Source organism: Ictidomys tridecemlineatus, chromosome 4 (assembly GCF_052094955.1).
Source record: "Ictidomys tridecemlineatus isolate mIctTri1 chromosome 4, mIctTri1.hap1, whole genome shotgun sequence".
Classification (NCBI taxonomy): Eukaryota; Metazoa; Chordata; class Mammalia; order Rodentia; family Sciuridae; genus Ictidomys; species Ictidomys tridecemlineatus.
In genome coordinates this window covers 160,872,431-160,898,101 of record NC_135480.1, presented here as the reverse complement: position 1 = coordinate 160,898,101, position 25,671 = coordinate 160,872,431, and the positions used below count along the sequence as shown (strand labels likewise).

The window sequence follows — 25,671 nt, the reverse complement described above, 5'->3', positions numbered from 1 at the left end:
TCACAATGCCTAACATATCATGCACTTTCACAATTTAATAATAAAAAATACAAAGAAAGACAATTTTAGAGCACTGTGCACAGCACTCCAAAGTTAATTTTATACTATAGGAAATAGAAGTACGGAAGTGTAATTTCTTTTCTTATATACTACTTCAAAAGCGTTCATATTGCACAAACTTAAAAGAGGGCAAAACTTTTTGAAAAAGACAATATGATACTAAGTGAAGGGTTAGTAAAATACAGATTCTAGTACCTGTGCTAGAGTGATTATCAATGGAATCAAGCCTGATTAAATCTCTGACGAAGACCGTGTGCTCCCCATTGTTAGCATCATTAGAACTATCCACGCTACCGTGGCTCACCGTGTCCCCATCACTTCCACCTGTGGCATTCTGAGGAACTAAAGATAAGGACAATGGAATTCAATAACTTATGTACTGATAATTTCTGAAATTAAATATGAATGACTCGCAGTTTATTTATAATTACAGAACACTTTCTAAATTTCTACAGGAGAAAAGGTAAAAATAATTTTGGACAAGATAATCTGTCTTCCATTGTACATAAAAATATTAACCAGAATTTCATTTGAGTTTTCTACTTCATGTAATTAAAAATCCCTATGCCTATAAAGCTATGGTTCATAATGAAAGTATCTTTCCAATTACATACATTACCTGATATTGAGGATGCCAGGGACTTTTGAATGGTCTTTTTAAGTGGCTGCCTAAATTGTGCCAAGCCACGTACTACATTCCGTACCTTTGTCCATAAGAAAATACCACTGCGAGTACTGCTAGGCCATGGGCTCTCCAAAACTACCTAAAGGTAAAATAAAGGCAAAAATAATGGTCATTAAGAATATTTTATTTAAAAATTACATATATATATATACAAATGTGCATGTTTGGATATGTATAAAATTACACATGCACATGTGCATTTATACATATAAAGAATTACACAAATTATGTGTATACATACAAACATATGAACACATCATCAACAGGTATGTGGAAAACTGCTCAACATCATTAATCAAAGAAAAAAACTAAAAATATCACTCACATGTGTTAAAATGGGTATTACAATAAAGAAGAAAGAAGTATTGGTAAATATGTAGAGGAAAGGAAACCCTGGTATACTGTTAGAAGCAATGTTATTAGCTATTTCACATAAGACCTATGTGCATACATTTCATCTGAGTAAATAAGAGAATGACTATTATTCACTATAACTTAGCAAATTAGTACAGATTATTATGGAAAAGTGTGAATATTCCTCAAAACTAAAAATAAAACTACCATATGATTCAGTAATCCCACTACTGTATTTATATTCAAGGAAGTTAAATCAGTATCTCAAAAAGATCTGCACCCCCATGTTCACAGTAGCATTATTCATAAAAGCCAAAATACAGAAACAACCTAAGTGTCCATCAACAGTTAAATAATGTTAAATGAAATAAAACAGATGCAGAAAGACAAAAGATACTGCAAGACATTGCATGGTATCACTTAAATGGAGCTGGGGATGTGGCTCAAGCGGTAGCGCACTCGCCTGGCATGCGTGTGGCCCGGGTTCGATCCTCAGCACCACATACAAAGATGTTGTATCCGCCGAAAACTAAAATATAAATATTAAAATTCTCTCTCTCTCTCTCTCTCTCTCTCTCTTTAAAAAAAAAATGATATCACTTAAATATGGATTCCAGAAAACAGAATAGTAGTTACAGGGATAGGGAGTGGGGACAGAGTTTAAGGAAATGTTGATCAAAGGACATAAAATTTCAGTTAGATAGCAAAAATAAATTCAAAAGATGTATTGTACAACATGGTGGCTACAGTTAATAAGAACATATTATATTTTGAAAATTGGTAAAGAGTAGATTTTAATTGTTCTCACCACAAAAAAATGTAAGTGAAAAAATGCATAAGTTATTAGCTTGACTGTGTCATTCTACAATGTATACATATTTCAAAACATCATTTTGTATATTATAAATATATACAATTTTCATTAGTCAATTAAATGGGAAAATAAAAACTTATGCCCCTAAAATCTCCTGTAGGAGAAATTTGATGAATAATAAGATATAATATTTCTTTAGTTTAATTTTATTTATTTATATAGGCACTTTACCACTGTCACATCCCAGCCCTTTTTATTTTGAGACAAAGTATCAATGAGTTGCTTAGGGCCTCACTAAATTGCTGAGGGTGGCCTCCCAAGATACCGAGATAACAGCATGTGCCACCACGTCCATCAACTTATCATTCTTAAGTATCATATATTGCCTGGTATCAACTCTACTTACCTTATTATAATAACCATAAGTAATGGCATTTGGTTTTATCTTAGCAGTTTTCATTTCAAATAAGACTCTCACTGCTAAAACAGGATGACCCCAAAGTCCACAAAGCTGCATTACTACTCGATAGCACACCTAACAAGAAATAACATCAAACCATTAGGAGGTAGCATGTTAGTCCATATCTGTGGACTTGTAGAGCTGTTTTTTTTTTTTTTTTTTTTTTTTTTGAGTGGGGTTGGGGGTGGGGGAGGATAGCGGGGACTGAACTCAGGGGCACTCAATCACTGAACTACATCTCCAGCCCTACTTTATATTTTATTTAGAGACAGGGTCTCACTGAGTTGCTCAGTGCCTCACCATTGCTGAGGCTGGCTTTGAACTCTTAATTCTCCTGTCTCAGCCTCCCAAGCTGCTGGGATTACAGGCATGCACCACTGTGCCCAGTAAGAGATTTTTAAAAAATAAATTTATTCAAATCTTTTCATAAAGTTATTAAGCATTATATTATCTTTTATATGAATTTGAGCTCTTTCTTTCTTTCTCTCTCTCCCTCCACCCCCCTGCCCTTTCTTTTTTTTTTTCTTTCTTTTTGGTACCAGGGATTGAACCCAGGGGCACTTAACCACTGAGTCACATTCCTAGCCCTTTTTGTTTTGAGACAGAGTCTTGCTAAGTTTCTTAGGGCCTCATTAAGTTGCTGAGGCTTGCTTCAAATTTGAGATCTTCCTGCCTCAGCTTTCCAAGTTGCTGGGATTACAGGCAAGTGTCACCATACCCAGCTTGATTTGAGCATCTAAGATAATTATTTTTTAAACCTATTCAATAGCATTATTAGCTATTTCACATAAGACCTATGTGCATACATCTCATCTGAGTAAATAAGAGAATGATTATTTTTCACCATAACTTAGCAAGAAGTTATTTCTAAAATCAAATATGATTAAAACAGCTCTCTTCCCCAATCACTATGAATATACTCTATGCCAAAGGAATTAAAGACAGCAGCTCCCAGGGTGCCCATTTAGGATTTGCAAAGTCATGTCTTAAAAAGAATGAGAAGAAAATTAGGTACATTCTAATAATATCAGCAAAAACTTTTCATTTTAAATTCTGATCTAGTTATAGATTTTTTGCCCCCTTTTTGGTGCTGGGGATTGGACCCAGAGGTGCTTAACCACTAAACCATATCCCTAGCCCTTTTTATTTTTACTTTTTTATTTTGAGGCATGGTCCTGCAAAGTTGCTTAGGGCCTTGCTAAATTGTTGAAGATGGCGTTGAATTTGTGATCCTTCTGCCTCAACTTCCCACCATACCTGGCTAAGTAGTTCTTGACAGTTAATTATAACAATACTAAAAATAATTTCTAAAGGGAAAAATAGCAAAGAAAAAAGCTAAAATAAGTGCCTCCATTTACTTAACTATTAATAGATTATATCAGTACCTACCTCTTACGATGATTTTGAGGCTTAAGAAAGATGCATAAAAATGTCTAGCTGTCATTCACTGAATGCATTTTCTGAGCCAGCCCCATAAGTATATCAATCAATTTAACCTTCAAATCAACCTTACAAAGAAGCTAGTAACTATGATTATCATCAGTGGTTTTCCAGGGGCAATTCTGTTCTACAGGGGACAATTGGCAATGAGACATTTTTGATTGTTATAACTTGTGAAAGAGAGAGGGGAGTGATACTGGCATCTAGTGGGTAAGGGCCAGGGATGCTGCCAAACGTCATATAATTCACAAGACAGCCCCCCCCCCAAAAAAAATAATAAATAATTATGTGGGCCAAAATGCTAACAGTACCAAAGTTGAAAAACTAGGAGCTACGTTTTCGGATGAATAATCTGAAACACAAACAGATTACATAACTCATCTTAAGACAATGGTCCTAATAGAACCACTTGCAAAAAGCCTATGTCCTATCTATTCCCTAAAAAAGTTATTTTAAAAATCAAATGAAATCAATATTATTTTCTATTCAGCAAGGATAATCAGGCCCAAGTAGGAGGTCTTAACTTCATTCCAAAGCAGTAATTTTTAATAAATATATTTTAAAATAAATAATGAGTACTAGAGCTTTATGAAACAGAGTAATATACCTTTCCTGCCTAATAAATCCTGAGCACACTTTAAAGCAACTAAAAACTAAATTTTCTTAACAGTATAAAAATAAAAATTTTCTTTTAAACATTAAATGTTATACTTGCCTCATCCAGTGGATCCACATCTGTTTTTCTCATCTTGATAAGTATATCATATGCCTGTTGAAGTGCTCTGACCTTAGGATGAGAAACTCTAACATAGGCTGGGAGACAAATGAACCATAAACTGTAACAATGACTGAACAGACACTTGGCCCACTGTGGTGGATTTGTATAACATCTCCTTGCCAATTTATGAGCTGTTTTAATCTCCTAGAAAGAGAAAAAATAAAATATTACAGTGTTTACTAAAATCTATTAGAGTTGGGGGGCTGAGAAGGCAAAGGGAAAGAAATTTTTAATGTTAAATTTGACTCCCAAATCAAGTATTTCTTAGTTTTATTTTTATGAATGACTTCATATTTAGTGTCATGTGGCTCCCTGAGCAATCTGCAAGTATATTTGCTTGCAAGCACATCTTCTAACAGACTAGAAATTCCTTAGAAAAAGAAAAAAAGCACTCTAAGATGCTGCTCATTTTTAATGGGAAAAGACAGAACTAAAACCATACTATTCCTTCTCTGGACTGTTAATTCTCTCCCTGACCAGTTCCCTTTAAAGTGTTATTCTTTTGTAGTCCACAAAGTCTGAGAAATATCACAGATCTTCCTAACAGTTTGGTAGCCATGCTTACTATTTCTGATTTTCATTCTGACTTAGGTAGATTAGAGATCAAAGATTTGGGAGACTATCCAGGAATCAGGAAAACCTGAACTAAGAATGTTATTCTGAAATTTTCCATGTTTTGAAGAATCTCAAAATGTTAGTATAGAGGGGCTGGGACTGAGGCTCTGTGGTAGAGTGCTTGTCTTGCACATATGAGGCACTAGGTTCAATCCTCAACACCACATATAAATAAATAAAGATATTGTATTCATCTACAATTAAGAAAATATTTTTTGAAAATGTTAGTGTAGAGATTGGGTATTAAAATCATTTGCTGGTAATTTATAAAATTACACACTGTGGGAAACTACAAAGCCTTCTAGATTTGCCAGGATGTCACTGCATGCCTTGCGCTAAAGATTCTTTCGGTTGGGACGTGTTCTAAATAAAAATGATATTCTTATGTTCATTTTCCTTTTGGATTGTATCTCCATGAGACTTGAAGATACAGCTGAAAACTCATGCCCATGCCCTGTTTATCTAAGGTATTAATGGTCCTTTTCCAGGTAGCTTAAAACACAAAAATCTGCTGAAGTTAAGAATTAGAAACTAAAATTACCCAATTTTAGAAAGCTGCCTTCATTAACCTGGTGACAATAAAAATTGTAATTTTTGTTTTCCTTCAGAAAATACTGAAAGAAACATCAACTTTATAAAATTAAGGAACACCTCAAAGATTTGGGAGACTATCCAAGAATTAAAACCTAAACTAAGAATGTTATTTGAAATTTTCCATGTTTTAAAAAAATCTCAAAATGTCCTGTACATAAAAAGGACATTTAATTTTAATTCATACCTAAACACAGCTTAATTCTCAGATTGAGCAGTAAAGAAAAATATATGGATTGTCCTTTAAAATGTATTATCTGGTATATTGTACGTTTATATTAGCTACTAGGGAAATGAAAATCAAAACTATATAAATAAACCATTTCATATCCACTAGATGACTATAATCAAAAACATAATAACAAGAAATAAGAAGGACACTGTGAAACTGGAACACTATTCATATACTATTGGTGGGAATGTAAAGTGGCTCTGTCACTTTGAAGAACAACCCCCCTCAAATGGTTAAACCTGAAGTTACAATAAGACATAGCAATTCTACTCCCAGATATATACCCAAGAGAAACAAAAACATACATCCACACAAACACTTGTATATAAATGTTCATAGCAGCAATAATCATGAATAGCCAAAAAGTAGGAATCACCTATGTATCCTAGAACAGGTAAATAAATGTGAAATGTCCTTAAGTGGAATATTATTCAGCAAGAAATAAAGTACTGGGGCTGGGATTGTGGCTCAGTGGTAAAGCACTTGCCTCATATGGGTGAGGCACTGAGTCCAATCCTCAGCACCATATAAAAATAAATAAAATAAAGGTATTTGTCCATCTACAATTTAAAAAAAAAAAAAGAAAGAAAGAAATGAAGTACTGGTACATGTTATAAAATGGATGAACTGTAAAAACATTAGTAATTGAAAGAAGCCAACCACAGCAGGCGAGGCAATGCATGCCTATAATTCCAGGGACTTGGGAGGCTGAGGCAGGAGGATCCCAAGTTTGAGACCAGCCTCAGCAACTTAGTGAAACCCTATCTCAAAATGAAAAATAAAAAAGGGCTGGGGATGTGGCTCAGTGGTTAAGTGATCCTGGGTTAACCCACAGTACCTTCCGCCAAAAAGAAAGAAAGAAGCCAATCACAAAGGAACACATATTGTACAATTCTATTTATATGAAATGCCTAGAATAGACAAATCTTTGGAGATTAGTGGTTGCCCAGGGAGGGAGAGGATACAAGTTTGCTTCCTGGGATGATGAAAATGGTCTGAAATTGTCGTGATAGCTGTACAACCCCATGTACATGCAAAACAAACAAACAAACAAACAAAAAACCACCACTGAATTGTTTGCTTAAGAATGAGTGAGTTGTATGATTTGTGAGTTACATTGATTAAAAAAAATTTAAGTATATTTAGTTCCCAAGGATTCCTTTAAAGCATAAACATGTGCATTCAAAAACTTTAGCCTCAATAATGGAAAGAGGCTTGTAACAAATCTAGTTAAATTCAGTAACAACCATAGTAGGTCTTCAAATGGTTGTCATGGGTGTTAATTCTATACTAGAAGCTACATATCACATATACATATTTCACATTTTAAATTAACATGTATTATAAAGAATATCTGACCTGTTTAGTTCTTTTAGCCATGAGAGCTGGACTGTTTGTAATGCTATTCCCAGTAGGGTGTCTACTAAAACAAAGTTTCAACTCCTGTGGTCTGTCAAAAAGTTTAAGGTCCAGTCTTGGAAAATATTTGTAACTAAAATAAAAAACAAAAATAGAACTGCTAATTTAAAATACATAAACTCTTCATAGTATTCCAGTAGGTAAATATTTCTAAACCTCCAATAGCACCCAGTATTGTTCCTTCAAATCCTTATATGAAGAAATTTTTCTTCCAAAAATATACAATATAGCTATAAGATACATGAATTGCCTACATGGAAACTCTGGTTCTTCCTCACCCGATTAGTTATTTTTGACCAATCCCTGGAAAACAGAAATCGCTGACACTTACTTAACAGAGGAATTCATAATTCCTTCAACAGAATCTGTTTGATAATTTATATTAAAAGTAATATTTAGTATACTTTGTAACCACTAGGTTTTTCTTAATAAGATTACTTTGCATTGATATTTAAAATAAAAAAATTTCACACTACTTTTATTTTAGGAATGTACTATAATTTGATAAATTCCTCCCTGTTGGACATTATTAGCTAACTTCTAAATTTCTGCCATTAAATTTTTATATTCATTACCTTTATGAACATTTTATTTAATTTCTTAGGATGAATACCCAATAGTAGTTTTCTAGGTCAATGTTTATCAAAAGATGTAAGATTATTATGATCATTATCAAATTATTTCCACAGATTGTAACTTAACATATACACTAATTACAACATAATGTATCTTCAGTCAGGTAAATTAAAAATGCTTCTTCCTACCAATTTGGTTTTCATTTCTTATACTAGAAAAATGAAATATATTTTCAAATTAATGATTTTGGAATTCTTCTTAGAAATTCTCTAATTTTCTTTGGCTTATTTTCTTCTAGGAAATACTGCCTTTCCCTTTTGATTTTACCTTGTGTGTAAATAATAAGAATTCTAACTTATAGAAGTTAAGCCAAAATAAAAAAGAATTCTATAACATGAAATTAAAATAGTATTTAATTAAGTCACACAATTCCAGATACATACTCTTTATTCTCATGTAGTCCTGCTGTGATTATGTATTAAGTTCATATTTGAGGAAGGTACATTTTATACTTTCCCTTATAAGAATTCTTTTAGGATAATAAATGTATAAGCCTAAGAAAATAAATGTATATGCCCACAAAGATATGGACAGCAAAGAATTACAAATAAGTACAAAAGAAACTAGTTAAATAAATCATAATAACTGTATAAAATGTGATCATTAAAAATGATAAGGCACAAAAAATTTAATGGCTTGGAAAAGTGTTTGGACTCTTAAAGGCAAACACAGGTTACAAAGATTATGTACAAGATGAACTCGTAACATACAATGCATACACACATACACAGTTTCTAATACGTGTAAGTATTGGTGCTAAAATGATGTATTATGTTTTCAATTTGATTTTATAAGTTTAGTAAACTATGTATTATTATGATTATAAAAATTTTAAAAAACAATCCATTCTAATTTCTTAAAAGGTTCACATTCAAATCCTATTCTCTAGGTTTATTTTAACAAAGAATGACTCCAATTCTGTAAGTTTTCTCTATCTTACTAATCATACGATTTTCAAGTTATTTACATTAGCAATAGACTTCCTGAAGAAAGTGGGAACCTAACAAAAAGTTAAATTTTTTTCTTCTTCAGAACTGAAATTTTTAAAGATTATTATAGTTAAACATTTAGGTGAATAATGATCAACACCTGGCTTCTCTTCTAACAAAGCCATCCAATTCTTAAACTATAATACCTGCTGGCATCTTCATATGATACTCATCTCTATTAGGTCAGTGAATTAATATTAAAAACAACAATTACAAATTACTAATATACATATCTAATAATACTGATAAGAAGTTGAAATAAACTATTCAAGCAGTGCCCAAGAAGTTCTTTAAATTTATTTTTTCTACCTGTACTTTGGTGAGAGGTCCTTTCCATCATCAGGAGGTGGCTCAGGTGGCATTATTAATACAGTATGTTCACTTTTCTGTGAATCATCTAATTCTATTAATTTGGTATCTTCTGCTAGGTCAAAATCAACCTGAAAATAATTATTTTCTCCAGTTAATTTGCATATAAGCAAGATCTAATTCTGAACTTTCAACACTTAAGGAAAAAATACCTTTTCTGTTTTCTCTGTGCCTTTATCAGGAAACAACTAGAAAAGGAGAAAAGAGATTTATAGCAAAAATATCCACTGTGGATTTAATAAATTATTATCTTAAATCCTGATTTGAACAAGAAAAAAAATTATCTTTTTGTTCCCCCAGTACTAGGCAAATACACAATATTTTACAATATATTTTTTAGATCCTAAACTTTTTGGCTAAAGCATAATATTTGTCTTGTGGCGAGCAACATAAAAACAGTCTATTTTGATTAGTTCTTTCATAATCCTTATTCACATACAAAACATAACCAAACACAAAGGAAATCTAGCCTCTCAATAAAATAAGTTATTAGTAAAGACCTACATTATCCAAGTTTCCTACCTAACTGGAAAATGTTGGAATATCAATGTTATAAATAAAAAGAAAGGTTCAACAGTTTTAATCATATTCCTAGAGTTACAGATCACATTGATAGAATGGGAGAAAATTATTCAAGTGTCGTGTAAGGCATAAATCACTCAGGTCCCATAAAAATTAAAGTGTCATAGTATTCTATGTTTTATGGATATAACTTCAATTTTTATAAAACCTATAGTTAATAATCAGCCCCAAAAATCTACTTAGCAGAAGCAGAAACCCTATTAAATATTAAAAAATATATCAGGCACAATAGCACATGCCTGTAATCCCAGTGGATCGGGAGGCTGAGGAAGGAGGATCTCGAGTTCAAAGCGAGCCTCAGCAATTTAGCAAGGTGCTAAGCAACTTAGCAAAATTCTGTCTATAAATAAAAATACAAAAAAGGGCTGGGAATGTGGCTTAATGTGATTAAGTGCCCCTGAGTTTAATCCCTGGTACAGAAAAAAAAAAAATAGAAAACATATAAAGAAGTCATCACTGTTAAAAAATTAAACTTCTTTAGGTTGAATAAACAAAGCTGTACATTTTAACATACTTCCAAATATACTTCATTAGGATAAAAGAAAAATTAACAAAAGTATTTGAAAAGGCATTAAAACAAAACAACACAGGAACATTCATTACCTATAAAACTAAATTTTTATTTAAAAACAACTAAATCATATCCTATTTATTTAAATAAAAATATGGTAACAAGACTTGAGAGTTTCAAGGAAATGTTCTTATAACTTAATAGTTAAAAATCCAAAGAGGTATTCAAAGAAAAAAATTAACTCTACAGTAGAAACTAGATACCACAAAAGAAAATGACTCTCAATATGAAGTCTGGAATCAATTAATCAATATTTTCTTGGAATCAATCAGTCAATACTTTCCCCCTCCATCTCTCTCTCTCTCTCTCTCTCTCTCTCTCTCTCTCACACACACACACACACACACACACACACACACAAATTATTATCTTAAATCCTGATTTGAACAAGAAAAAAAATCATCTTTTTGTTCCCCAGTACTAGGCAAATACACAATATTTTACAATATATTTTTTAGATCCTCTACACACACACTGACTGTATTATCTTCCTCAAGATACGGAGGATTAATAATAATGATGATTACACAGTGAAGCCAAACTTTTTTCTTAGGATTGGTATGTAAGACAAAATTTTACCTTCTCTATGCAGTCATCAAAAAATGCCAATCCAGTATCTTTATCACTTACAAAACTGCATTCTTCAATAAAACGAATAAAGATCTGTGTTTTGGATAAAAGGGTATAGAATTTTGTATAGGCCCGATCTCGACTTTTTATAAATCCTAAAGAAAACAAAATTGTAATTAAATTCAAATTTTAAAGTAGAACTAAAAGTTATATTAAACATTATCTTAAGCTTTTACTTATCTATATTATATTCTTTTTAACTCCACATTTATAGAACCTTCTATTTACCACATCTAGCTCTTTCTTCCAGATTCAACCACAAAACAAAACAAAACAAAACTTAAACCATTAATCTTTTCACTGAAATCTGAATGCTCTCTGAGGCATCTCCAGCTCCAAAGCTCTCAAGTAGAAATTCCTCCTTGATTTTACTCTGTGTACTCTTGAGCCAATGGTCAGTATCCAAAAGCTCAATATTCTCTTTGCAATGCCACCAGATCATGTCTTGTAAAAACTTATGCTGAGTTAAAAGTTCAAGCATCTGGCTAATTCACCCTTTCCCCTATTAATCACAGACATCTATTGATAAAGGAGGCTGCTCTTCCATTCAAGGAAAAAACAGGACAGTTCACTCAAAGTCTCTTCCAATTCCTACCATCATCATTCTTCTATACCCACAAGCACAAACAACATAACATTTTGATCTCTTAACTCCTTAATTTTCAATGATCCTATCATTTACCCCACCTCAAACTTTTCACTCCTAAACACAGTTATACTCATTGGATTTTCTTTCCTTACTACCATTCAGAAAAGCCCTCCTTCCTAAATTATCTCATATTTTCATATAACTCTCAGCCCATTACAAGTAATGAGTATCTTAGCTGGGCACGATGGCGCACACCTGTAATCCCAGCAATTCAGAAGGCTGAGGCAGGAGGATTACGAGCTCAAAGCCAGCCTCGTAATGGCAAGGTGCCAACCAACTCAGTGAGACACTATCTCAAAATAAAATACAAAACAGGGCTGGGGATATGGCTCAGTGGTTGAGTGTCCCTTAGTTCAATCCCTGGTACCAAAAAAAAAAAAAAAAAGAATATCTTGCCTATCTGGTTTGCTTCTACAAAGTTAAGCTACTTCCACCAAACATTTTATCGTTTGGTGAAGATATGTGGGGTAGGGTGGGAATCCTCCAAACTACTGTTGCTTTTATTTTCCACCTATACTCGCCTGTCTTCACTTTCCTGACTATCCAATATTAATTCCATATCCCTATCCATCATTTCAATTACTTTCTTGTCAAAGAAAGTATTTTAGTTCACTGTATTTTAATATTAGTTTTTAAGAATTTTAGTGAATATTTCTTGGTAGCAATATAAAATAGTAGAAAATATCTTTCTTTTTTTTTAATATTTATTTATTTAGTTAGTTTTCGGCGGACACAACATCTTTGTTTGTATGTGGTGCTGAGGATCGAACCCGGGCCGCACGCATGCCAGGCGAGCGCGATACTGCTTGAGCCACATCCCCAGCCCCAAAATTATCTTTCACTTAAATTAAAAGCAACTGTAATTTCCATGCCACTCACCTTGTCGATCAAACAATGAATCTACAGCTGTGGCTTTATTTGAAGGAGCCTCTGTGATTGGTTTGAGATATGTTCTATATCCTTTTAAAACAGATGCCATAAATCGCAAAAATGCCTCTTGAATTTCCATCTCAAGTTGTGTCATCTTTTTTTGCCAGGAGAAATCTGCTTCAATTGGAGTCATTTCAATGGCTGAACCTTCTTGAGTTTTCCGGTGAACTGACAAAAGGAAGTAAAAACAAAACTGATATTAATGTATGTATCTATTTACATACTGGTGATTGATTAGGAAATAGTCAAAATAAAGCCTATCACTTCTTGAAATTCTTCTCTGCTAACGTAAAGAAATCAATGACAGAGGCTAACCAGAAAGGGTCAAGCAGGAAGGCACAAAAAATGTGCTCAAAAGATCATGAATCAGCCAGGTAAGGTGGTGGTTGTCTGTAATCCCAGTAACACTCACAGAGGCCAACCTCAGCAACTTAGAAAAACCTTGTCTCAAAATAAAAATAAAAAGTGTTGGGGATGTAGCTCAGTGGCAAAATATTGCTGGGTTCAATCCAAGAGCTGAAAAAAAAATAATTAATTACATATTAATTTTTATTATTAAAATATTATTATGTAATGAGACTCACTTCGAGTAAAATATATTCTTTCACTAAAAAAAATTACTTTGGGGCTGATCCCAACACCTAATCTCCCTAAATTCTTTACCCTCACATTTACCTGTAGATAGCTGGGAATACAGTTTCTTTAAAGTGCTAAGTAGATTTTTGCATGGCTTTTTAGGTAGCTGTTTCCAGTTCATGTTCTTCTTTTCATCTGATCTATTGAATAAGAACATAATTAATAAAATGTTATTCATAATCTGCTTTCACTAAACAAAAAATTAAAAAAAGAAAGGGGAAAGACTTTTTACTGAAGTTATAACTGTATTGAGTAGCTAGAATAAGTGGTTTTCAAGAACTTCTCTTTTCATTTCAGTCTGTTTCAGTAAAATCTGCTTACCTACCTCATTCTAACTCTCCAACAAAGATTTTTCAATGTTGTAGTTAGCAATATAATAATGAATTAAAGTCTTACTTCAAAAGTTACATTTTCCAATTATACTATTTTAAATATTGGCTCTAACTGACTTGAAACCCAAGTTACCACAAGCCTATTCTAAAATACTATGTGCCTGATGGACACAATGGTGCATGCCTATAATCCCAGTGACTGGGATTATAGGCTGAGGCAAGAAGATCACAAGTTCAAGGCCAGTCTCTGCAATTTAATAATGCCCTAAGCAACTTAATGAGAACTTTCTTGTCTCCAAATAAAATATAAAAAAAGGCTGGGGATATATAGCTCAGTGGTAGAATGCCCTGGCTCAATCCCCAATACCAAATGAATGAATTAATTAATTTAATTTAATAGGAATTCAAGTGAGGATTAAAAGTATATTTAGTTATTTCTCAGTCATTAAAAGTTAAATCAATCACAACACCATTAAATATAACCTATGATCATAAAATGCTAAATATGCAAAATCATAGAAATGACAGTTTTTTTTAATTTATTATTATTAGTAATAGTAGTACCTGGGATTGAAACCAAAGGCACTTAACCACTGAGCCACATCCCCAGTCTTTTTAAATATTTTATTAGCAACAGAGTCTCACTGAGTTTCTTAGGACCTTGCTAAGTTGCTGAGGCTGCCTTTGAACTCTCCATCCTCCTGCCTCAGCCTCCCAGGTTACTGGGATTACAGGCGTAAGCTACCACATCCAGCTAGAAATGACCACTTTAGAAAGCATTAACAAAAGCTTACTTTATAGAATTTTTATTATGAGAATACAACACAGTAGACACAATGGCTTGAAAAAAACTCTTTGAAAAACCCAGCATAAATATTAGACTCATTCTTTGAAATTTATACTTCAGCTGGCAAGAAAATTAGGAAGTCTTCGATGACTAGAAACCCCAGAGTAACACCAACACCATGGCCAGATGTGCCCTAAGGATTAAAAGAGTCTTGGATTTTTTTTTTTTTTTTGTACTGGGGATTGAACCCAGAGCACTTTAACACTTTGCTACATTCCCAGCCCTTTTAATGTTTTATTTTGAAACACCGTCTCACTAAATTGCTTAGGACCTCACTAAATTGCTGATACTAGACTTGAACTTGTGATCTTTTAAAAAGTCTTCAGAGAGCAAATGCCCGTAATCCCAGCAGTTTGGGAGGCTAAGGCAGGAGGACTGCAAGTTCAGTTAGCCTCAGCAACTTAGTGAGGCCCTAAGCAACCCAGTGAGACCCTGTCTCAAAATAAAAAATAAAAAGGGCTAGGGATGTGGCTCAGTGGTTAAGCACCCGAAAGATCAGTTTTTGGTACCAAAACAAATAAAAGTCTTCAGAGGACAGGAGACAGTCTGAGTCCCATTAAGTAGGGTATTAGAATTGAGATCTTCAAATAAAACTGGGGCCCTTATAAGGTTGGCTCAGGTTAGATTTCTATTGGGAGAAGAGGGATCTCCCCCTGAGAATCCAATAATATAGGCCTGCCAACCTTTAGGCATAGGCTGAGGTGTTTAACTACATTATCGGCATGTTCCAAGAAATTAACTTCAAGTATTCTCTGGTCATTAATGCAATCAGCACAGAATCAAACACATCCTCCCAGGAAGGACACCTGACTAATAAAAGAATTAACACTTCTATGTAAAATATATATATATATATATATATATATATATATATATATATATTTTAACATCTCTCAAAAAGAAGCATGTTTTAAAATTGATAGCAGGTCAAATTTAACCCTGATCAATTTCTTTCATTTTATGAACTTCTAATATTTTAGTGCCTTTAACCTCCCCAAATTAAAAAGTGTTGTTACTATTCAGATAATCATCAATTTATAACCTGATCCTAACATTTACCATCTCTGTGTGGCTTTGTACTACTCACTTAACTGTTAATTTTCTTATCTGCAAAATGAGGATGATAATGTACCTGACATTCAAGGGGTATTGTGAGGTAATAAGCTGCATTTCATCTAATCTAAGGGACCATGAATTGTAAAATTCACCAATAAGAGTGAAAAGTTGGCCGGGTGTGACATACACCTATAATCCCAGTGGCTCGGGAGGCTGAGACAGGAGGATCATGAGTTCAAAGCCAGCCTCAGCAACACAGACAGGCCCTAAGCAACTCTGCAAGATCCTGTCTCCAAATAAAATACAAAAAAGGGCTGAGAATATAGTCAGTGGTAGGACCCATGGGTTCAAATTCCCAATACCCCTCCCCCAAAGAAAAGAAAAAAAAAGTGAAAGGATGTTTTCAAAAGTGGGGAAGGGAGTATATAGTTCAGTGGTTAGAGTGTTGCCTAGGATAACACACTATGTTCAATCCTCAACACTGCAATAAACAGGCCTACTTAAGTTTACTGCTTGAATGAAGGGCAAATATTAATCTTTAAGCTTAAACATCTATATTAAAATATCTAGGGAGAGCTGGGATGAAGATTGGTCATAGAATGTGAGGTTAGCATAAGCAAGACCTTGAGTTCATTCCTCAGCACCAAACATATTCATTAAATAAAAAATAAATTAAAACTAAGGGAAATAAATACATAACAACATATATAAATAAAATATACACTACATTTACAAAATTCAGCACCCTTTTAAGATAAAACACTAAAGAAACTAGGGATAGTAGGAACCTACCTCAACATTATAAAGGCTATGGATAACAAACCCAGAGCCAATAACAGAATGAATGGGGAAAAACTGAAAGCATTTCCTTTAAAATCTGGAACAAGACAAGGATATCCACTGTCACCACTCCTATTTAATATAGTACTAGAAATTCTAGCCAGAACAATTAGGCAAGAGAAATAAAAGGGATAAAAAAATAGAAAAGGAAGAAGTCAAATTATCACCATTTGCAGATGATAAGATTCTATACTTAGCTGATTAAAAATGTTCCACCAAAAGACTGCTAGAGCTAATAAACTACTTTAGCAAAATAGCAGATTCCAAAATAAAAATTTAAAAAATCAACAGCTTTCCTATAAAACAATGCATCTGTTAAGAGAGAAATCAGAAAAACAATTCTATTTACAAAACAAATAAAATACCTAGGGAATAAATCTAACCAAGGAGATAAAAGACCTTTACAAGGAAAATATGGAACACTAAAGAAAGAAATTGAAGAATACTGAAGACTTCCCATGTTTGTGAAAAGGCAAAATTAATATTGTTAAAATGGCCACACTACTAAAAACAATGTACAGATTCAATGTAATACCTACCAAAATACCAGACATTCTTCATAGGTCTAGATAAAACAGTCCTAAAAGTCACTTGGAAGAATAAGAGACTCAGAATAGTCAAAGCAATGGGGGGCTGGGATTGTGGCTTAGTGGTAGAGCACTCGCCTAGCACCAGTGGGACCCGGGTTCAATCCTCAGCACCACATAAAAATAAAATGCATTGTGTTGTGCCCATCTACACCAAAAAATAAATATTAAAAAATAAAAAGAGTATGGAAAAAGATATACCAAACACAACTATATTAATGTTAAAGACTAATACAAAGAGCACCAGAAATATTTTTTTTAAAGTACATGATAGAAATACTTATTTAACTAAAAAATAGAGCAATTCTGAATTTAAGTTCACCTAATAACAAAGCCTTAATAAATAAAGCAAATGTCCAAATAACCACCGGGCATTTTTAAAATATAGTTAATACGATCTCACTTCCAAAACAACTTTTTAGCCAGATGTGATGGCTTATACTTGTAATCCCAGCAACTCAGAAGGCTGAGGCAGGAGGATTCCAAGTTGAAGGTCAGCCTCAGTAATTTAGTGAGGCCCTAAACAACTTAGCAAGACCCTCTCTCAATATAAAAAATTTTAAAAGGACTGGGTATATATCTCAGTGGTAAACCACCCTAGTACAAAAACAAAAAAAAAAAACCTTTTACATATCTTTGTTTCCCATCTACTCAGCTCCCTTCCATCCCAAAGATAACCACCATGAAGACATAAAGTTAAAAAAAAAAAAATCTGTATTTCCAGCTTCAGCTGCTAGACAAGAAGAACAATTCTAAACCTTAGACACCAAGAAATAATAAGTATTAACAGAAAATATTAACAAACTAAGAAAGGAACAGCAGAGAAAACTGATTAAATTTTGTTTCATTCTTATATACATTTAAATGTTTCATTCCCAAACTAGCTAACAAAAGTACATATTTATCCTCTACCTCTTCTTTGCACAAGTAGCAAGCAGCACACGGAAATATGTAATTATACACCTTGAATTTTTTAATTTAATAATTTATCTTTTGTGATCTTTTCCAACATAGAAAGCATTTTCACTCATTTGGTACTGTTTAGAGTAGGATTCCATTGCATGTGAATACCATTTAACACAGCTGAGACACCTCAATTATATTTTTTTACTTTAAACAAATGGTACAGTAAGTAACTTTTTTAACTTTTTATCATTTTACACGAAATAAAACATTATGATACATTACTAGAAGCAGAAGTGCTATATCAAGAATATATACAAGGTGCTAAGCAACTCAGTGAGACCCTATCTCTAAATAAAATACAAAATAGGGTTGGGAATGTGGCTCAGTGGTCAAATGCCCCTGGGTTCAATCCCTGGTACCAAAAAAAAAAAGGGGGGGGGGCACACATTTGTGATTTTGACAAATACCACTAAATAAATATCTTTAAGGTTGCCTGTACCAAATAGTCTCAAGTGAATACTGTGTTATTAAGCATTTCATTTTAGATTTTTTTTTTTTTAGCCAACCTGAAAATATAAAAGCAGTATCCAAGTGCAGAGGTGATGTTAGCATTTCTCCTATTATGGGTGAGATGTTCACATATCATTTTTTGTATATTTTTCTACAAAAAGACTTCATAATCTTTGCCTTCCTTTCTTTTTTTTTCCCCATTTTTTTGTTGTTGTTGTTTTGTTTTCTTATTTAATGAAATTATTTAACTGGGGATCAAACCAACAACTTTTTTTTCTAGGTTATGTTTATTTAATCAAAAATAATCAGAAATATTTGCCTTCATCAGATTTTTGACTGCACTGCAACATTTTTCATCTCTGACCTTGAACATGGAGCTTCATTCCATAAATAATACAATTTTCCTGTTGGATTGTGGTTCTGAAAAAAACTGAATCCAACCTCTGTGAAAGCTAGTCTCTTTTTCAAAAGTGCACTTTTGTATATGAATAAACTGAGCAAAAGGTCCTCTCAGTTTGCAGGACGCTGCAGTAAAAGGAATTTTTCTGACAAAAATCAATAAGACATCCAATACTCATACATAGAGCCAGGGTACTCTTCACTGCCATACTTGAACCAACAGTTTTTTGCATGGTAGGCAAACACTCTACCACTAAGATATATCATATATGTCCCCTACCCTTTTTTCTTACGCTTTGAGACATGGTCTGGCTGGGTTGGCCAGACTGACCATAAACTTGGCATTTCTTCTGCCCCCAGTCTCCCCAGTAGCTAGGATTACAGGTATGAGCCATTTCACCCAGCTTCTTGCCTACTTTATTGGTCTTTTGTTTATTTCTAGAGACTTATTGTATGAAATATTTACAAAAACTGACCATATTCTTTCCTTTAAAGCAAACCTCAATAAATTAATAGTCAATAACATATGCTACACGTTCTGATCAGAATTATACTGAATTAGCATTTTTAAAATAGTAAACTCTGGCTGGTTCTGGTGGCACATACCAGTAATCCCAGGTACTCAGGAGGCAGAAGTGGTAGAATCACAACTTACACCACTTATACTTTCCAATGAACTGTTCAAAGCATTCCCTTTGAAATTAGGAACCAGACAAAATATAAACTATCACTATTCCTGTTCAACACTACACTAAAATCCTAACCAGAGAATTAAAACAGGAAATTTTACTATATACAAGGATTATAGATAAGTATCTATAGCCAGAAAACTGAAGAGAATCTATCAGACAAGAAAATTCTAAATGTTAGGTATGAAATCACTATATATAATTTTTTTTTTTGCATTTCTATTCCCTAGTGACTAACAAGTAGAATATGTAAGACATTTGCTGTAAGACAGTAAGAAACAATAAAAGACCTGCATAATTTTTATGGAGAGAATGTGAAGTTGGTGTTTTTGTTGTTTTGTTTTGTTTTGGAATTTGTTTTCTCTTCTCTTTTAGGGAACAAACCCGGGACACTTTGCCATTGAACTATGCCACAGCCCTTTTTATTTTTTATTTTGAGACAGGGTCTCTCTAAATTCCTTAAAGTCTCACTAAATTGCTGGTGAAACTTTCGATCCTCCGGCCTTAGCCTTCTGAGTCAACTGGGATTATAAGCATATGCCACCTTGCAGAGTCAAAATGAAATGCTTATTGAATTTTTTTTAAAAGATCAATGAAGTAAAATACTATCATTAAGGACAGGGAAACTTTATATCAAAAAATATATATCATTGGCTGGGCACAGTGGCACAGGCCAGTAATCCTGGCAAATTGGGAAGCTGAGACAGGAGAATCACAAGTTTGAGACCATTCTCAGCAATTTAGCAAAACACTATCTCAAAAAATTGTAAGGACTGGGGATGTGGCTCAGTGGTAGTAAAGTGCCTGTAGGTGTGATCCCCAACACTACCACCCCCAAAGCATTTTCCCCAAATTAATTCTAACCCAAATCACAACATAGCTTTGTGTGAAGCTTAACAAGATATTAAAATTAATTTTGAAAAAGCAAAAGACCAAATACAGTGAAAATAATTTTAAAGAAAACCGTCAGTAAAGGTGACCTGTTTTGTTTTGTTTGGGATGTGGGGAAGAAACCAGGGACTGAATCCAGGTTGCTTAACCAGTGAACCCTACTAGCCTCAGCCCTTTTGCTTTTTTTATGGGACAGGGTCTAAAAATTGCTTAGGGTCTCACTAAACTGCTGAGGCTGGCTTTGAACTTGTGATCCTCCTGCCTGAGCCTCCCAAGCTGCAGGAATTATAGGCATGTGCTACCATGCCCAGCATGACTAGTTATCTCATAACTTTTTTTTTTTTTAACAACTTCAGGAGAGAGAACTCACATGTCATAAAATTTACCTCTTTGAAACATGCAATTCAGTGGTTTTTAGTATAGTCACAGAACTGTGTAATCAACTCAAAAATCAATTATAGAATATTCTCATCAACTCAAAAAGAAACCCCATTCCTTTGTCCCCCAATATACCTATTCTCCCCTTTCCCTGCATCAGAAGGCAATCATTAATTTGCTTTCTGGCTCTATAAATTGGTCTGTTTTGGACAATTCATATAATAAAAGGTATATCTATAATTAACCCCACCCTGCAGTTCAGAGATTGAACCCAAGCATGTTCTACCATTGAGTTATATGCCAAATCCTTTTTATTTTTTGAGACAAGATTTTGTAAATTTCCTGGGTTGGCCTAAAACTCATGATCCTCCTGTTTCAGCCTCCAAAGAAGCCGAGATTACAGGTATGCACCACCACAATGGATTAGACAACTTAATTTTAAAGTCAGTAAGATAGTATAATACTGGTAAGAAGCTGAAATAGACCAAAGGAACAGTGTAATCCAGAAACATATCCACAGAAATAAAGAAAGTGGTATGTAATACAGTTGATACTGAAGACCAATAGGTAACAAATGAACTGAGTATTCAATAAACAATCTGATGATAATCGCTTATCTGAAAAAAATAATGCTATCCTTAAGTCACATTTGACACTAGTATCAAGTTTAGTTGAATGAAAAACCTACACAATGCTACAACTTTAAGACTATGCAGGACAATGGTTCACGATCTCACGGCAGATCATTTTATATACAAGAACCAAAAACAGGGGCTGGCTCCATGGCTGAGTATGCATTTAGCTTTCATGAGGCCCTAGGTTCCATTCCTAGCACCACCTGAAACAAAACAGTAATCTACACAGAGGAACTGAGGTTGATGTAAAAGGAACACTTGAGCCCAACAGTTCAAGGCCAGCCTGAAGAACACAGAAAGATGGTCTCCTTTTTTAAAAGGCTCAGGATTGAGCGTGTAGTTCAGTGGTAAGTGATTGCCTAGCATGCACAAGGCCCTGGGTTTGATTGCTAGCACCACATACACACACACACACACACACAAAAAAAAAAAAAAAAAAGACAAATAATCCAACAGGAAAATGCATCAAAAGGGGGAAATAGCCAATTCATGAGAGGAATACCAAAGGGGGAAAAAATTAAAATGCTCAATTCCCTACTAATTTAAAAAATCTGAATTAAAGACACAGTAAAATACCATTACTGTCAAATTAGCGAAAAAAAAAATGAAAGTCTGAGCATAACAAAGGGGAATTTTATCCACTGAATAAGGGGTAAACTTGGGAGAAAATTCTGCTTTTAAGCTATTAAGATACTTGTTCCCCACCAATCAACCAATCAGCTCTTCCCAGGATAAACTTCAGAGGAATTCTCACCCTGGTACTTAAGGATATATGTACACAATGATCAAAATGACATTGTCAGACTAGAATATAGCTCACTGGTAGAGTGCTTGCCTAACATGCACAAAGCTCTCAGTTCAATCCCTGGTACAAAGGGAAAAACAAATGAACTGACAAACCCCATTGACAATTGCAAAGATCTAGATAAAACCTAAATGTCTATCAATATTAATCTTGGGAACTCAGGAGGCTGAGGCAGCAGGATCATAAGTTTGAGGCCAGCCTAAACAACTTAGTGAGGCCCTGTTTCAAAATAAAAATAAATGGATTAGAGATGCAGCTCAGTGTTGAAGTACCCCTGAGTTCGATCCCCAAGATAAGAAACTAGAGATATAAAGAAAACCATTATATATAAAAAATGTTTAAAGCATGCCAAGCAAAATCTCATTTAGACTAATACATATAAACTGCTTTTGAAACACATGAGAATTATATAAACACCAGATCCAAGATAATGGTTACCTCTGGGAGATCACAGCAAGATTTGATTGTGGAGGACTATTCAGGGGTTTCAACTTTATTGGTAATATTTTATTTTGTCTTGGTCTGACATTATTTACATTATTCTCTATGACTTTTTTGGGGGGGAGGGGTACCAGGAATAGAATTCAGGGGCACTTAACTCCAAAGCCACATCTCTAGCCCTTTTCACTTTTTTACTTTTTGATATGGGCTCTCGCTAAGTTGCTGAGACTGTCTTTGAACTTGTGATCCTCCTGCCTCAGCCTCCCCAGTTGCTGGTATTACAGGTGTGCACCATTACTTTTAGTATCTGGAGAGTTTCATAATTCTGTAAGTATAATTGATCAGTCTAAATTGACTTTAGAAAACACTATTTTTACTAATGTAAATTATTCAAAATGGCAAAATTTAGAATCTCTAAAGTAATATCTTAATTCAGAATAATAAATAAAGTAAGGTAAAAATCTGAGTTACAATTTCATAGTCATTTCTAGAAGGACTACAATGATACATAACAGAATTAACTGTTTTCAGAGTAGCTTACAAACAAGAAAATGTGTACAATTAGAAATATTTAATCCATTCAGGTAGTTTATTACATGTTGTAAGCAAATCTAAATATACCCAGTAAGGAGCTACTACAGCTATATAATTTCAAAATACAGTGATAGATCTGTTTGAAAATGACTTTTTTAGTTATAGCAAATGTTTTCTTCCTTCCTGAAGATATTCTTTTGGTTCAAATACAGGTATCTTCCCACCCAATTCCACTGCTGTGACCACTCAGGCCTCACCCAATATTTTTATCTATTCAGTATCAATCTGAAAGAGCAAAAAATTCAAGTGCTAAAGGATCTAAGGAAGTAAAAAGAAATTTAAAATAATTTCCAATACTTCCTTCCCTTCCCCACTTTGGGAGAAAGAGTTGGGGACCGGCTCCCAAGCATCTATCCAGAATTAATTCTTTTATTAATGTGGTATGCTATGCCCTAAACCCTCAATTGTACCACTACTGATATTTCTGATATCAATTTCTATGCAGTAAAGAAGAGATCCTTATAAAATTCAAATCCTGACAACTAAGAAAATGGTGTATCTATCACCCTACATTGTGATTAAACTTTATTTAAAACAGGTAAATCGATTTTGCTTACATATGGATTTTTAATTAAATCTAGAAAGAATGTCATCTCTGAAGCTCTTAAAACAAGTGTTCAGACTTTTCTTCAAATCCATATTCTTCTGATAAACCCAAATATCTCCTGGCCATTGTTAACATAACCAAATATATTTTAATATTAAACTTTTTTGTAAACTACACAAATTTCTCAGATTCTAATACCTTCTCTGCTTAAGAATTACTATATTAAACATGAAGACTTACTAACAAATTTCAAAAACAACATATTGCTAGATGTCTTCTAAAAGCTGTAACTATGTATAGTGAAAAATATAAATGGGAGATAATACAAAATGAAGCAACTTACACATATAACATGTTCGTATCCAAGTCAATGCAAACAACATCTGGTGGTGGGTCATGAAGATCAAAATACCTTGAGTCAACTCCAACTATAAATGGTAAAGGTGCACTAAGCACTCCAGCCAGTGAAAGAGGACAAAGGGGAATATATGGGCATTGCCACTGAAATGGAAAGATCATCTGGAGAAAAAGTTATAAAAAATTAACCAAATTTTAAATTTGCAATGAAAATTATGTAATTAACTAATATTACTGAAAAGGGACCACTGAAAAGCAGTGAAGTCTAGTTTTTTTTTAACCTTAAACTTCATTCCCAAACTGAATGACTATAAAATACAACTAAGCAATATTATAAACCAATGTGATTAAAATTTTCAAGTATGACAATGATCACAAGCACAGTAAAAATGCTAACAACTTTTCATGTTAATTCTTATAATATCTATAAAAAACCCACATTCCAATTTTATGGAATCAAAGCAAAACTACCCTAAAAATCATAAAACAAACTTATGCTTTTTAATGTTTATGCATTGCAGCCACCTATTAATTGTCAAAACAATATCTGGCCAAAATTCAACCAAGAGCACTAAGGATTTAAAAAACACTAATGTAGGGGCTGGGGCAGGGGATGCACACCTAATGCCAGCTCTCTAGAGGCTGAGGCAGGAGGATTGCAAGTTTGAGACCATTCTCAGCAATTTAGGAAAACCTTGTCTTAAAATAAAATTTTATTTATTTATTTTATAGGGGATGTGGCTCAGTAGTTAAGCGCTCAGTGGTTAATCTCTAGTTAAAAAAAAAAAAAAAGTATCGCTCAATTGTAGAGCATGTACTTAGCATGTGTGAGGCCCTGAGTTTGATCCCAATCACATTAGAAAATACTAATATATTTAAAATTAATGATTCTCAGGCTAAACATATAGCTCAGTTGGTAGAGTGCTTGCCGCACATGCATGAGGTCTGGGTTCAATCCCCAGTACCACAAAAAATAAAAAAGAAAGAAAGAAAATTAACGATTCTCTTGGGAATAGTAAAAGTCACTTGATGCTCAGCAAAAACTTGCTTGATCGTTCAAATAAACATTTTAAATGATCCAACTTCAGTGTAATATAACATCTTAAAAAGTCATTAAAAATACATTCCTCAAGAATCTTTACCAGTCTTCCTTTACAAAGCTAAACTTTAATTGTATCATATGTGCTGTAAAGAAAAAGACATTTTTGATAATTAAAAAAATTTTTAATCAGCTTAGATTTAAATTTTAATCATTGATGATGAAAATATTTCTCTCCTATTAAAATCCTTGCTTTCTTAAGACCTGGGTCAATTCTCACCCTTATTTATCACCACTCACCCCAAAGAAATACCCACAGCACTTAATTACCTCAGCTATTACAGATGGTTATTCAGGATTGGGTTTTTTGTCTTCAAT

General features: G+C 33.5%; 1 protein-coding gene across 7 annotated transcripts in view; it reads right to left on the bottom strand.

Moving 5' to 3' along the window:
* Nucleotides 1–25,671, bottom strand: part of Dennd4c (DENN domain containing 4C) — a 101,694-nt gene that overhangs the window by 34,669 nt on the left and 41,354 nt on the right. For 5 of the 7 annotated variants that reach the window (XM_078047689.1, XM_013363189.4, XM_040285841.2 and 2 more), the window contains 11 exons: nt 24,241–24,416; nt 13,480–13,580; nt 12,754–12,972; nt 11,175–11,320; nt 9,595–9,630; nt 9,383–9,513; nt 7,389–7,521; nt 4,529–4,735; nt 2,320–2,448; nt 680–824; nt 256–402 (listed from right to left, as the gene is read on the bottom strand). In XM_078047689.1, coding sequence (XP_077903815.1) covers nt 256–402; nt 680–824; nt 2,320–2,448; nt 4,529–4,735; nt 7,389–7,521; nt 9,383–9,513; nt 9,595–9,630; nt 11,175–11,320; nt 12,754–12,972; nt 13,480–13,580; nt 24,241–24,416 — 1,570 coding nt within the window. The remainder of the gene's footprint in view (nt 1–255; nt 403–679; nt 825–2,319; nt 2,449–4,528; nt 4,736–7,388; nt 7,522–9,382; nt 9,514–9,594; nt 9,631–11,174; nt 11,321–12,753; nt 12,973–13,479; nt 13,581–24,240; nt 24,417–25,671) is intronic. The other 2 variants (XM_040285842.2, XM_078047690.1) reach the window with 2 other exon arrangements.